General features: G+C 40.1%; 1 protein-coding gene and 1 pseudogene across 3 annotated transcripts in view; one reads left to right on the forward strand and one right to left on the reverse strand.

The window, feature by feature from the left end:
• Positions 1-15,009, reverse strand: part of Faf2 (Fas associated factor family member 2) — a 62,752-nt gene that overhangs the window by 12,552 nt on the left and 35,191 nt on the right. For all 3 annotated transcript variants that reach the window (XM_004836336.3, XM_021239211.2, XM_087194821.1), the window contains 3 exons: positions 12,041-12,109; positions 6,650-6,784; positions 2,262-2,338 (listed from right to left, as the gene is read on the reverse strand). In XM_004836336.3, coding sequence (XP_004836393.1) covers positions 2,262-2,338; positions 6,650-6,784; positions 12,041-12,109 — 281 coding nt within the window. The remainder of the gene's footprint in view (positions 1-2,261; positions 2,339-6,649; positions 6,785-12,040; positions 12,110-15,009) is intronic.
• On the forward strand, positions 12,611-13,211 carry LOC101712421 (chromobox protein homolog 3 pseudogene; annotated as a pseudogene).

Raw genomic sequence — 15,009 nt, forward strand, 5'->3', positions numbered from 1 at the left:
GACTGACTCAAAAGCTATAAAGCTGCAAGAGTTGTTCCACTGCCTGTTCAAGAAGAATGCAAACTACTAGGATTATAAATTCCAACACTAGCCTAAACAAATTGTGCTTTCTACAGAAAAACTGAGTGTCTAAAAGTCTGAGAAGGGAGAAAGACCACATTTCCATCACCACACAATGTTTTTGGACAATGCTGCTCTACAAGAGAGATCTTTCTGGTTGTCCATATGCTTCTCCCTCTCCTTTCTGCTCCCTGGGATTTTGAAATTTTAGTTCATATTCCCCAAACTATTCAAATTATGGATAGAAACTTCATAGGGCCGGGGATTTTTAGCTCACTGGTTTCGCCGCCTGCTGCGCAAGCCCAAGGCCCCTGAGTTCGATCCCCGGTACCCCCAAAAAAAGAGAAACTTTAAACCTGAACTTGTGGTCTTGATATACTTGCTCTTTTAAAGGGGCAAGTAAATTTAGCTTGATTTAGGATTTATGGTATCCATGAAGGAAGTTATAAAAAAGGATCCAATGACAGATTCGGAGTACTGACAGTGGGAAGCATTACCTGATGGTATCAAACACCTATTCCTAAAGAGGCCTTTCTACCATATTGTATAGCATCATTTCTTTATGTTTTGGGTGTCCATGGTAGGCAAGGGGGCAGAGGTCTATATATCTCATTAAATAAGTTGCCTAGATGATATAGTTGCATTAAAATTAGTAATACATGCCATGCATATTTTGCTAAGGAAAGCAAACAATATTCATTTACTTGAAGAATTTATAACACAGAAAAGGTGTCTAAACTATGACACTTTCCTTACAAAATCTTGAGCTGATTCATTCACCCCTCAACAACTTCCCCATGTGTATACAATTACACTTGGAATTTCTTTTGAGTAATTAAATCAATCATTGACACAAATATTCCAGAAAAAATTTTTTAAAATGTAAGAAGTTAGGCTCAGTGGCGCCATGCCTGCCTCGCAAGTACAAGGCCCTGAGTTTGATGCCCAGTACCAAAAAAAAGTAAGAAGTTGTATATATGGCAAAACGGCTAGAAATCTTTCACAAGAGTGATATTTTGACTACTTTCTGCCTAGGATTATCTCTTTCTGTCTAGGATTATCTTTAAGTTTTCAGGAATGGCTAAAGGCTCCAAATTTTGAGGAACGGCTGAAGGCTTCAACTTATTTGTTTTTCATCACAATATATTCCTAAGCCAATACAATTTTGGACGAGATATCAGCTCAGTCTTAAGTTTTAAAGTTTTTTAATGTATTCATTTCTAAATAAAACAGGGACAGAAAGAGTACTAAGCAAGTGACTGGTGACCATTAAGAACTTTACTAAAGAAGCTATTAGATAGGGAGCAAAAGATATCATTTGAGTCTTGAACTTCCACAATTACTAGGTGCTCACTTCCAGTCTCTACCTCTTAGAGGGCAAAGGCTGCCTCTTATTTGGAGACAGGTGCAGACTGTGCTGAATTCAAGACACAGGTTACATCTCTAGCTCCATCTGCTGGCCTGGATGCCCATTAACATTTTACTTCCCCAGAAAGCCTCAGTGTGGCTCTAAACCAGATAACCAAGCCTGATCTGGCATGAAGTCAGGCTCCTCAGAACATTTCCTAGCCCTTGGACCCTCTGTAGCTTCCAATGAGAAGCTATCTGAATGGTACATGAAGGAAACTAGAAAGTGAAGGTATGAAGCAAGTGGGTATATAATATCTGAAAGGATTCCAGTGTCAGCAACACAGGGGTTGTCAGGGCAGAGAGAAATGTACACAACAGGGTGTCTAGAGATGCACCTATTGAGGGAGAAATCTAGGGCAACGTGGATAACTGAGAGCAAGAGAATTTACTGGGACTGTGAGTATTCAGATGGAGAAGTGGTTTAAGGTAAAAGTTTCAAGGAGTGGGAAGTTAGGAGACAATGGTGGTCAGAAAGAAAAACGTGGAGATTAGTGTTGAGGTGACAACATGGTGAAGGAAAGAAAGGAATGAACAATAAATGTAGGCAGAATTGATTCTTGTAAATAACAGGCAAGACTAATTTAAAACAATTCCATTTTATAACACCTAGCACTATGCTTGAACAACTTAAAATATTTTTACACTAGAGCAGAAGATAGTTCAAGAAGAATATTCAATCTGTTGACAAACTGGCAAGTCAAAACTGATAAGACCACAAAACTTATTCTGGTCCAAGTTTCAGCTCCAGAATCTACTTTGTTGCTATTAATCATAAATATGGAGGTACATACCTAAATATATCAAGTATCGTATAATAGGTAAACCGGAATGGAAGCATTATCAAGTAATAACCCCATCCAAGCAGTCCCTGAAATGTCAAAAACAAAGTTAGTGACAATTCTCTCCATCTGTAATACTTTACCGAATGGGAAGGTTAGATTTTTATACTTTGTTATTTCATCTAATTGATTCCTCCATAATATAGTTCTCTCTCACTGGTCACCTTATGCTTCTTAAATGCTTCTGCCTTTGATGTCATTTCATCTAACACTATTGCTTTTCTTCACATAATTACTGTCTCACATCTTGAATGCTTTTTCAGCAGCTCTTTATTATACTGTCAAAAATTCAACTGCAGGGCCGCGGATTTAGCTCAGTGGTTCTGCCACCTGCCTTGAAAGCACAGGGTCCTGAGTTCGATCCCCAGTACCAAAAAAAAAAAATTCAACTGCAAATTTATCTCTCCAAATAATATTCATTCTTTACTTTTTTTAGCATTACACATTGAAATATGACACACAGAAACAGAAAACCATTTTTACTACCTTGGACATATGTATATAAATGATAAGGAGATAGGTTGTGGTAGTGTATGCCTGTAATCTCAGCACTTCAGGAGGCTGAGGCAGGAGGACTGCAAGCTGAAGCCCAGCCTGGGCAATTTACCGAGACCCTGACTCAAAAGAAGGAAGGAAAAAAGGGAGGGAGGGAGGAAGAGAAGGAAGGGAGGGTCAGTCTGGAGATGTAGCTCAATGCAAAGGTCCTGAGCTCAATCCTCAAGACCCCCCCTAAAGGTATTAACACAATGACAAATCTATGTATAGCTGCCAATCTTAGTACTATTAACAATTGTATTGCTATTATTAGTTATTAGCTAGCACTCATATAGGGCTCTATAGTTTACAAAGCACTGCTTTCTGTGTCCATGGTCAGGGAGCTCTAGAGTCCAATGGCTGACTCTGGGACTGAACGGTCAAGCCTAAAGGAAGCTGATGAAACACCAGGCATATACAGAACTACTACCTGAGACATGCATTCTCTAGAAATCTGTACTCTTCTACTTCACAATATCCCAAACAACTACTGTCTCCCTCTCCCTATATCTGTGGTTTTGCTTTCAATAGTTTCAGTTATTCATAGTTAACCAAGGTCTGAATATATGAAAATAGAAAATTCCAGAAATAAATAATCCATAAGTTTCAAACTGCATGCTATTCAGAGCAGTGTGATGAACTCTCCATTGCCCTGCTTCATCCCACCCAGGATGTCAATCATCCCTTTGTCCCTCCTGCATGCTACCTGCTCATTAGTCACTTAGTAGCTATCTTGATCATCAGATAGACTGTCAAGGTACTGCATGCTAGTGTTCAAGTACCCCTTAATAATGAACACAGATCATAAGAGTAAGGATGTTCACAATTCAAATATGCCAAAGATAAATCATCCAAGTATTCCTTTATGTGAAAAGGTAAAAATTCTTGAATTATTTTAAGAAAAAAAAATCATACAAGGTTGCTAAGATCCATGGTAAAAGCAAATCTTTTATAAAATTGAGGTAAAAAGAAATCTGTGCTAGTTTTGTTGTTGTACCTCAAACTGCAAAAGTTACAGCGTAGTACATTAAGTGCTTACTCTTTTTTTGTTTTGTTTTGTTTTTGTTGAGACAGGGTCTTGCTATGTAGTTCAGGCTGGCCTTGAACTCATGGCAATCCTACTGTCTCAGCCTCCCTCCCAAGTATTGGGATTAAAGGTGTGTGCCACCACAACCGGTTCACTTAAAACTCTTCACTTGCTTATTTTACTTACTGACAAAGTCTTGCTATGTTACTATTTACTGTTACGGTTTAGATACAAAATGTCCCCCTAAAGACTCCTGTGTTCAGAGGTAGGGCTTCTGGAAGGGGAATGGATCATAGGGACAACAGAGCCATCAGTGGATGACCTTGTCTAACCTCCTCCAAATAGGCCTAGGCCTCACCTCCTAAAGTACATTAGGTGGGGTCTGATTGGACAAGGTGAGTAAAGGTGTATTCTTTGTTTTTTGGGGTTTTTTGTACCAGGGATTGAACTCAGGACCCTCCTGCTTGCCAGGCAGGCGCTGTGCCGCTGAGCTACATTCCCGGCTAGAAAGGTGTATTCTTGTCTCCAGCCCCTTTCTCTGTGGCTCTTTTCCTGCTCTCTGGTTTCTGGCTATGATGGGTCCAATAGCTCTGCTTCAGCTATCCTCTACCATGATGCGTAGAGGATAGCTGAGCAGATCATGGACTGAACTCTATGAAAGCTTAAGCCAAAATAAACCATTTTGTCCTTTAAATTATGTATGTTGGCCAGGGATTTAGCTCAGTGGTTCTGGCACCTGCCTTGCAAGTGCAAGGTCCCAAGTTAGATCCCCAGTACAAAAAAAAAAAAGAAAGACCTGGTCTCAAATTGTGTATGTCAAGCATTTTGACCCAGCAACAAAAAACTAATGTATTTATTTCCTTCCTTCTCCTTCTTCTCCCCTCCTTCCTTCCTATGTATATACAAATGTATGAGGTCTTGTTATGTTGCCGAGGCTGGCCTAAAACACTCAAATTCCTGCCTCAGGCTAAATTCTGTATTTTTTGTTGTTTTTTTTTTTTTTTTTAAGACAAGATCTCACTATGAAGCCCAGGCTGGCCTCAAACTCACGGAAATCCACCTGCCTCAGCCTCCAAAGTGCTGGCATTACAACCATGTGCCAGCATGCCCAGCCTAAATTCTATCTTTAAAACCTGAAGTACTCCACAAAAAAAATATGGCAGTAGAGAAAATTCTGACTACTTCAAGGGTAAAAGAAGTGCTTTAAGATTCTAAATGTAGGGGTCGAGGATTTAGCTCACTGCCACTGTACCTGCCTGGCAAGTGCAAGGTCCTGAGTTCTATCACTGGTATCTCCCCCATCAAAGATTCTAAATGTAAGAACCAGGCGTGGTGGTGCATGCCTATAACCCTAGGACTCTGGAGGCTGAGGCAGGAGGACTGCCATGAGTTCAAGGCCAGCCTGAGCTACATAGTGAGTTTAAGGCCAGAACTACATAGAGAGACCCTGACTCAAAAAAAAAAAAGATAACATTTGATTCTAAATGTAAACATAAGAGGTAAGTATAAGCTGGTTTACTGAGGATGGAACACAGGGACACCCTACCACAGAGAGTATATCTCCAGCCCTTTTTTTTTTGGTACTGAGGATCGAACTTGGGTCTTTGTGCTTGCGAGGCAGGCGGCAGAACCACTGAGCTAAATCCCTGGCCCTAGCCTTTTTTATTTTTAGATGAGGTTTTGCTAACTTTCCCAGGCTGGGCATGAATTTGTGATCTTCCTGCCTCAGCCTCCCAAGTAGCTGGCATTACAGGTATACATCATTTCACTGCATCTTTAGATCCCCAACACCAAAATGCCAGGTAACTGGAACACTTTTTTTTTTTTTTTTGGACACAGTCTATGTAGTTCTGGTTGGACTTGAACTCACAATGGAGCCCAGGCTGGCCTCGAACTCACTGTGATCCTCCTGCCTCAGCCTTCTGAATGCTGGGATTACAAATGTAAGCCCACTATGCCTGTTTTAGAGCACTTTTTTTTTTGATACCAAGGATCGAACTCGGGATCTTGCGCTTGCCAGGCAGGTGCGGTGCCACTGAGCTAAATCGCTGGCCCTGGAGCACTCTTAAATGCCTGTTCAGTTTAAATGAACTATCTTTTTTACTACTAGCCTTTTAAACCTAAATTCAAAGATGTGGCAGAGGACTCCAAAAGTCTCCATGTACTTTTTCAAAAGTAGCTAAAAGTAAACTGAAGCAACAAAGACAAAGAACTCAGTCAACAGATTCTAATTTAAAAGTGGGAGGGCCGGGGATTTAGCTCAGTGGCACCTTGCCTGCCTCACAAGTGCAAGGTCCTGAGTTGGATCCCTGATATCAGAAAAAAAATAAAAATAAAAAAGAATGTGTAAACTAACCTATTCAAACACTCAAAACATGTTATAGCAAGCATGATTCAACTAAATGGCAAAGAACACAAAAAATGTGGCCAAGTGCAGAGCCACACACCTATAATCCCAGCTACTGCTTGGGAGGCCAAGAAAGGAGGGCCACAAGTTCAAGGCCAGCCTGATCAACTTAGCAAGATCCTGTCTGAAAATACAAAATAAAAAGGTCTAGGTGTTGCTCAGTGACAGTGCACCTCCGGGTTTGATCCCCAGTACTGGGGATAGAGGGGTTAAAAAACAAAGGCGAAATGGCATACCCAATAAATCTACCAAGGGCTTATTTCTACCTAACAGGTTTACATTCTGAATACTTCTGTCATACACAGATCACTATGACTAAGTGAATGAACATACAAAACGAAAAGAGGAAATTCCAGCTTTAAAATGACTTGCCCTTGGTTGAGGTCTTGAGACAACATAGCTGTAGATCCTGTGATCAGCTGTATTAACCTGTAGGGGTCGGGAGGGAGGTGGGTTGAAAACACTTGGTACGCCCTCTTGTTCATTCAGTCTGTCTTGTACAGCAGCCTGAGAAGGAAATGAGAGTTAGCAAGAGTTTCAGTGATATTCAAATCAATCTAGAAGAGGTGAAGCAACTATAGTTTGGTCTTTCAAAATAGGGTGATCATTAACACAAAAGTCACCTGAGGAGTGTATTTTCAAGGACCTTTTAACCTGCTGCCCTGAGAGGCACTGAGAATTCACACATAGGAGAGGAGACCAAGAATGTACATTTATGCAACAAGCATACTGCTTTTATTCAGAACGTATATAATCCTTTACTAGAATATAAGATGCTTCACTTTACAACTCCAAGAAAAGCTATACACAGGAAATACAATGCGGACAGGGCCCCTGGAGTTGTACACTGGTGCAGGCCTGATGAGTGGTAACTGATGGAGTGCTAGGACATAGAGAAACGTAAGTCTGAATTCTAGCACCATCACTTAGAAAAGTTGCTCAACTTAATAGCCTCAGGTTCTGCATGTGCAAGATGAACAATTGTGCTCAGAGTTGATAGATTCTAATACAACTTGTGGCAGGTCACTAGTACTTCTTTTTTTGTACCGGGGATCGAACTCAGGACCTTGGCCTTGCCAGGCAGGGGGTGGGACCACTGAGCTAAATCCCTGGCACTAGTACTTGGTTTTTAAAGAAACCTTATTCTAGGGGTGAGGATTTAGCTCAGTGGTGCCACTGCCTGCGTCAAAACCCCAAGGTCCTGAGTTCGATCTCAGGTACCAAAAAAAAAAGAAAGCTTATTCTCCTTTCACCTCTGTCCTTGAAAATTGCTATTTGTCTCAGGATATGAAAAATAGGGCTAGGGCCAGGGATTTAGCTCAGCGGTTTCACTGCGCGCAAGGACCAGAGTTCGATCCCCGGTACCAAAAAAAAAAAAAAAAAAATAGGGCCATACCCAAAGAAATGCCCAGGAGGTATTCTATGTCATATGTGATGGGAGCAACTTTTTGCTTTCTCACCCAAAAAGTCTTACAGTGATAGCTAGCCATGTCAGAAAGGCCAACTATGTGATTTAAAGTGTGGATTTGAACCAGGTGTGGTGGTGCATGCCTGTAATCCCAACATAGGAGAGACTGAGAAAGGAGGATCACTGAAAGTTCAAGGTCAGCCTGGACTACATTATAAGGTCAAGGCTGGCCTGAACTACATAGTGAAATTTTGTCTCTAAAAACCAAAATGATGATGATGATGACGACGACAATGACGACGACAGGATCTGAGGCCAGTGTGGTGGTGCACACCTGTCATCCCAGTTCTCTGGGAGGTTGAATCAGGGGGATCACAAGTTTGAGCCCAGCCTGGGCAATATAGTAAGACCCCATCTCAAAATAAAAAAAGCAGAAAGCTGGGTATGGTGGTGCACACCTACTGTATTCCAGCACTCATGAGGCTGAGGCAGGAAGGAGGACTGCTCTGAGTTTGAGGCCAGCTTGGGCTACACAGTGAGTTCAAGGCCAGCCTGAACTGCACAGTAAAACCCTGACAAACAAGTCAAACAAACAAAAAATAATCCTTACAAATTAAACACAAAACTGGAAAAAAAAAAAAAAGACCTTAAAAAATAATAAAGGGCTAGGTATGTAGTTTTCAGTGTGAAGACCCTAGGTCACCCTAATCCCCAATACCATAAAAAAGAAAAGAATAAAGTAATGATTTGGGATAACTCAGTGTCAGTCAACTTGGATACTGAGTTCAACCACATGGGCACCTATCAAACTAATCATGCCTATGTAAGGAAGCCCCAATTAAAATCCTGGACATTTCAAGCCCACATGAACTTCTCTGGTTGGCAATATGCATACATATGGTCACACATTGGTGCCAGAAAAGTAATGCATCCTGACTCCATGAAAAGAAGGGCATGCAAGTTTCCCAGTGGAAACCCTTGAGATTGGCCTATGTATAGCTGATTTAATCTATACCAGTTCCTCATAATTAAACTGTAGCCATGAATGTAACAGCTTTCAGTGAGTTCTTCTAGAGAACTATCAAACCTGAGAGTAGTTTTGAAATCCCTTTGGATATATAAGTCAGTGTCAGAATGACAGTGGCCTCTGGGAAAGCTATATACCCTCTAAATTTGACATTTCTCTTTAACCTTTGTAGTATGACTAATACTATGCAGTCCTTTAATTTACAATTCAGGGAGAAAAGAGTAATATTCAACAAATGGTGCTGGGATTCAAGAGGAAAATAAGTTAAACCACTAGACTACTACTGTGGTTTTCCTCATGATAGCCTGCCCTACATCTTCCAGGGTGTACTTTTATCTTGCTTTTTCCTCTTTTACTCAGCCCACACCACACACTGCAGTGCCAGTTTCTTCCTCATTCCTCATTTTTATTTTTTCAAATAAACTTTGCCACTGTTAAAAAAAAAAAAGAAGAAGTTGAACCATTGTGGGGTACCACTTCTGATTATACTCAAAGCCCAGGCATCTGAGGACACTTAAGGACATGACTTCACTCTCAGGGACATGCACATAAGGGGCCACAGTTAACTAAAAGGGACTGAACATACTCAACCATGCATGCGCAGCATGGCCAAGATCATGCAGCAGGTGTTTAGTCTCACCATGCCCCAGTAAGCTGGTAAGACACTATAACTCCTATGAATTAAAGAACATTAACTTTTTAGTAGTTGCTTTGCTGAAAGAATAAAGATATGCAGATCTTGAGCTCTGGAGCTGGAGCTCCAACTCTCATGCTCTGATGCTGCCCTGATACTGAAAACTGACTCTGCATCTTATTCTTTATTGGGGAATTAATCAACTCACAAGGGATGATATGGACTAAATGGACCCCTCTCCAGGTGCCTCCTGGGGCATAAATTGAAATGCCAGTTTACTTGGGGAGAATCTCTGGTCAACATGTGGAAAACTTTAATACTGTTTTGTTTTTGTGGTGCTGGGGAGTGGAAGCAGGGCCCTTTTCACTGAGCCTCATCTTTGGCCCTATTAAAGATTTTTTTGGAGACAGGGTCTCACTATGTAGTCCCGGCTGGCCTCAAACTTATACAGCTTCCTGTTTCTGTCTCCCGCGTACTGGGCTAACAGGTATGTATCATTGTTTTTTTAAGACAGGGTCTCACTATATAGTTTAGGCTGGCTTTGAACTCTCAGTGATCCTCCTGCCTCAGCTTCCCAAGTGGTTGGATTACAGGCATGTACCACTATGCTTGGCCCAGCAACCTGTTTTTAGACAAGCATTGAGAATATCTGAAAAGAATAAAAAATTGTTAATATGGCTATGTGGGGAAGTAAGGGTGAAGCAGTGATAGGGAACTGATTTGGGTAGGATCTTTATCTTATTTCATCTCAGTCATAAAAATAAACCCAGAGCCTGAAAGGAGAGGGGATAATTTCCTTTGAGACAGGGTCTCACTATGTAGTTCAGGTTGGCCTTGAACTCCCTATAATGCCCAGGCTGGTCTCAAACTCACAGCGATTCTCCTGTCAGCCTCTCAAGTGTTGGAATTACAGGTATGCACGACTTTGCCAAGCGAGAGAAAGCACATGATCATTTTCTTTCTTTATAGTTTCCGGAATCCTCTGCCTATGTGGGTGCACCTATGTGTACAGGTATTTTTCCAAGTCTGTAATAAGCTATTTCATTTGCTGGTCAACATCATGCTAGAAGCCAGGTGTGATGGTGCATGCCTGCAATCCCAGCATTCAGGAGGCTGAGGCAGGAGGATTGCCATGAGTTCAAGGCCACCCTGGGCTATGTAGTAAGTTCAAGGCCAGTCTGAGCTACATAGCAAGACTCTGTTTCAAAAAAGCAAAAAAAATCCAAAACAGGACAATACACACACACACACACACACACACACACACACACACACACACACACACACACACACACACCAAAAAAACTCATGCTAGATAATAAGGAACCAGAAATAAGGGTAGCAATACTAATAAACCAGAATTCAAACCAAAAAACATATTAATGAAAGGTATTTCTACAAGAAAGTTAACAGCCACTTATCTTTGTGTTAAATAAGGCTGTTAAATCTTATAAACATTAAAAAGTGCCTCTCCCAAATAGACACAAAATGTGTTAATATATTTAATTTCTACTATGTCTTGCCTTCCCACAGCACATACAAAAAATAAGCACGAGCTGGGGATTTAGCTCAGTGGTGCCACACCTCCCTGGCAAGTACAAGGTCCTGAGTTTGATTCCCAGTAACCCCCCCGGCAAAAAAGTAAGCATTTGCTGTGATGTAGAACTTGTTATTAACACTGGAAAGGTACATATATATACACACATACATATATGTGTATATATATATACACATACATATATGTGTGTATATATATATACACACATACATATATGTGTATATATATACATACACACATATATGTATATATACACACACACACACATATATGTGTGTGTATATATGTATGTGTGTATATATATACATATACACACATATATATGGGCATACTAAGCAGAATTATATATAGAATAAAGTCTGGAAGACAGAAGAAATCATGCTCAAGTCATCACCTCAAGTAGTCTCAAAAGGTAAACAAATGAAAAAAAAAAAGAGAAAGAAAGAAAAGAAAAAACTAAACAAGCCAGGCATGGAGCGTGTTTGTAATTCTAGCACTCTGGCAGGCTGAGGTAGGAGGAATCCAAGTTCAAGCCCCACGTAGGCAACTTAGTGAGACCCTGTCTCAGAATTTAAAAATCTTTAAAAAGGGCTGCTGGTATAGCTTAGTATGAAGACCCTGAGTTCAATACCTAGTACTGCCCCCCAAAAAGGTAGGCACTAGGGTCAGGATTTTTTTTAGGTTTTTTTTGTTTGTTTGAGACAGGGTCTTGCTAGGCAGTTCAGGCTATCCTTCAACTTGATGTGTAGCTCAGGCGGGCCTCAAACTCAGGGCGATCCTCCTGCCTCAGCCTCTAAGTGCTGAGATTATAGGTGTTTTTGCTGCCATGCCCGGCTAGGGTCAGCATTTATTTTATATTTCATACATTTTTATCACATTTTATACATTTTTCACACCAGTAAAGGTGACTAAGGAGTCATAGTTCTCAAGAAAAAAAAACCCTATTGTGGGAGGATTCATGCTGTGGAAAAATATGCTTTTAGTTACAAGACCAGAGAAAAGAGGACCAAGGATTTAGCTCAGTGGTTCTGTCACCTGCCTCGAAAGCACAAGGTCCCAAGTTCAATCCCCAGTACCAAAAAAAAAAAAGACCAGAGAAAAGAAATAAGCTTAGAATGAATCCTACTATAGTGTACCTCTATGTTCCAGTTATGCTGTTCCAAGGTATGGCGGCACTGATCCATAGATTCTATGCCAGTCAGATCCTGGGGGAATAAAAGGATAAAAACAGTTATTTAGAAAAAAACCAGGGCTGGGGACATAGCTTAATGGTAGAGCACCTGCCTAGTATTTTATAAGGCTCTGGGTTCAATGCCCAGCACCACTACACAACAAACAAACAAACAAACCCCAACAGTATTTATGTGGATATTTTTACCGAGTGGACTTGTTAATGAAAAATGTTAGGAAAATGCACTAAAAATTTTTGAAGGCAGAGCTTAAAGTATGGTTAATGCTGACTGATTCAGAATTTAATCAGCTATTTGAGACTTATACAGATTTTTAAATTAATTTTATTTTATTTTATCCTACTCCCTCTCTTCAAGCCCCACCCCCCGAAAACAAAAGCTTTGTTTCTATTATACAGATATTTTTTAAATGCTTCCTTTAAAAACTCCAATTAGGGGAGTGCAGCTGCAAGCGTGCAAGCCGAGATGCTGTGGACCCGCAACATGAGCATTCCAGGCGGTGAACCCCAGGCTCTGCAAGTCTGCAATAAAAAATGGCCTCCAATAAAACTACATTGCAAAAAATGGGAAACAAAATGGAAAAAGTAAAAAAGTAGAGGAAGCAGAGCCTGAAGAATCTGTGGTACAAAAAGTACTGGAACGTTGTGTCATGAATGGGAAGGTGGAGTATTTTCTGAAGTGGAAGGGATTTACAGATGCTGACAATACATGGGAACCTGAAGAAAATTTAGATTGTCCAGAATTAATTGAAGCACTTAATTCTCAAAAAACTGGTAAGGAAAAATATGGTACAAAAAGAAAATCTTTATCTGACAGTGAATCTGATGATAGCAAATCAAAGAAGAAAAGAGATGCCGCTGACAAGCTTAGAGCATTTGCTAGAGGTCTTGATTCTGAACAAATAATTGGTGCCACAGACAGTAGTGGAGAATTGATGTTTCTCATGAAATGGAAAGATTCAGAAGAGGCTGACTTGGTGCTGGCAAAAGAGGCAAATATGAAATGTCCTCAAATTGTAATTGCTTTTTATGAAGAGAGACTAACTTAGCATTCTTGTCCAGAAGATGAAGCTCAATAACGTACATCATTTTTATACATATATATATATATATAAAAAATGGGTCTTGGTGTTTGATTTACTAGTGTAAAAAACCAGCATTCTAATGAAAATCAAGTTTAATATGTTGGTTTTGAAAGTATTTGGGGAAGTTGCTGGGTTTTGTTTCGCATCAATAGCACTAGTTATTTTGAACAAATAAAAAGCTTTCTGTAGTTGCTTCCTTTATCAAAAAAAAAAAAAACTCCAATTAGGGCCAAGGATTTAGCTCAGTGGTTCTGCTGCCTGCCTCGCAAGCACAAGGTCCCAAGTTCGATCCCCAGTACACCAAAAAAACAAAAAACAAATAAAAACTCCAATTAAAGAGGACTAGTGATTAAAATCAATATTCTCTCAAATTCAAGTTAAAAATTTAAAAGATTTCTTCAATCTCTTGGACCTGCAAACTATTCTTTAATAAACAACCGCTCTACCAGGGATTTGGCTCAGTGGCACCGCACCTGCCTCGCAAGCACAAGGTCCTTAGTTCAATCCCAGGTACCAAAACAATAAATAAACAATTGCTCTGATTATAAAACATAATGTAATGTAGTTCTCCTGCAAAATACCATTCCTTTCATCAAGTTATTTATCTAATGGTATCCAACTCAGCTCACAATGGGAACAATGTAAGACTTTTTATGAAAAAGAATCTGTAATTCACATTTCCCTTTTTCACTGTTCCAAGGTTTCACCTAGTCTCTAACCAAAGCTCCTTCTCTAGCTGTTCTATCCCTCTAAATGTAGGAATTTACCTGAAGATATGTCCTTGATTTGGTTTTCTTTTATCTACTTTCTTGACAAATTTCAATCAATCCTTAGCCTTCAACATCCTTTTGATGTAGATGATTTCTAATTTAATCCCTGGGCCCACTTCTTTTCTTGTCTTTTTTTTTTTTTTTGGTACCGGGGATCGAACTCGGGTCCTTCCTGGGCCCACTTCTGATATTCAGCAGCACATTCCAATGGCCTATTCAACATTTCCACCTAGATATGGTACCAGTATCTCAAATCCATCATTTTAAACCACTGTATCTGTTAGTGACATCACCTTCCAAAATATCCAGACAACATCTAAAACCTCAACTGCATCTCAGAACTCCACAGTTCATGAGTAATCAAGTTCTGAAAACTCACTTTGTATTTTATCTTATACCTATAACTGCATTTCCATTTTTATAGCTAGAATCTTTAATTAGCTTCTTTTTTTTTTTTTTTGAGACAGGGCCTTGCTATGTAATTCAGATTGGCCTTGAACTATGTAATCAGGTTGGCCTCAAACTCCTGGTAATGCTCCTGCCTCAGCCCTGGCATTACAGGTGTGTACCACCATGCCTGGCTAATTAGTCTTTCATAATCCTTAAGTCAACCATCAATTTCCCTCCTACCTTCAGATTTTTCCTCCTAGTATTTGGGTATGTGCGCGCGCGCACACACACACACACACACACACACACACACACACACACACATTAGTCAAATCCTTTCAGCCGACTGAGTAACAAATTCCAAAACACTTAGTCTGGCATTCAAATATTTCTATAAAATGAGTACAATCTAGCTTTTTAGGTTGCTTTCTATTTCCCCTCAGATAGCTAATACCAAATCTAATAGTTCACACACACATCTCATGCCCAGCAATTCCATAGAGCTAAACTCTAGCCTTCCTTCAAAGCCCAATACAGAAATTATATTCCCTTCAGCTATTCACTCTTTCACTTAACAAATGCCTACTCTGTTTATTACTATGTTCAAGATCTATAAAGATGAGCTAAGACAGTCTCTACCCTTAGGAACCTCTCAACTAGCAACCATCTGG

Source organism: Heterocephalus glaber, unplaced genomic scaffold, assembly GCF_053883595.1.
Source record: "Heterocephalus glaber isolate CG9 unplaced genomic scaffold, H.glaber_assembly_v1.0 deba00001606, whole genome shotgun sequence".
Classification (NCBI taxonomy): Eukaryota; Metazoa; Chordata; class Mammalia; order Rodentia; family Bathyergidae; genus Heterocephalus; species Heterocephalus glaber.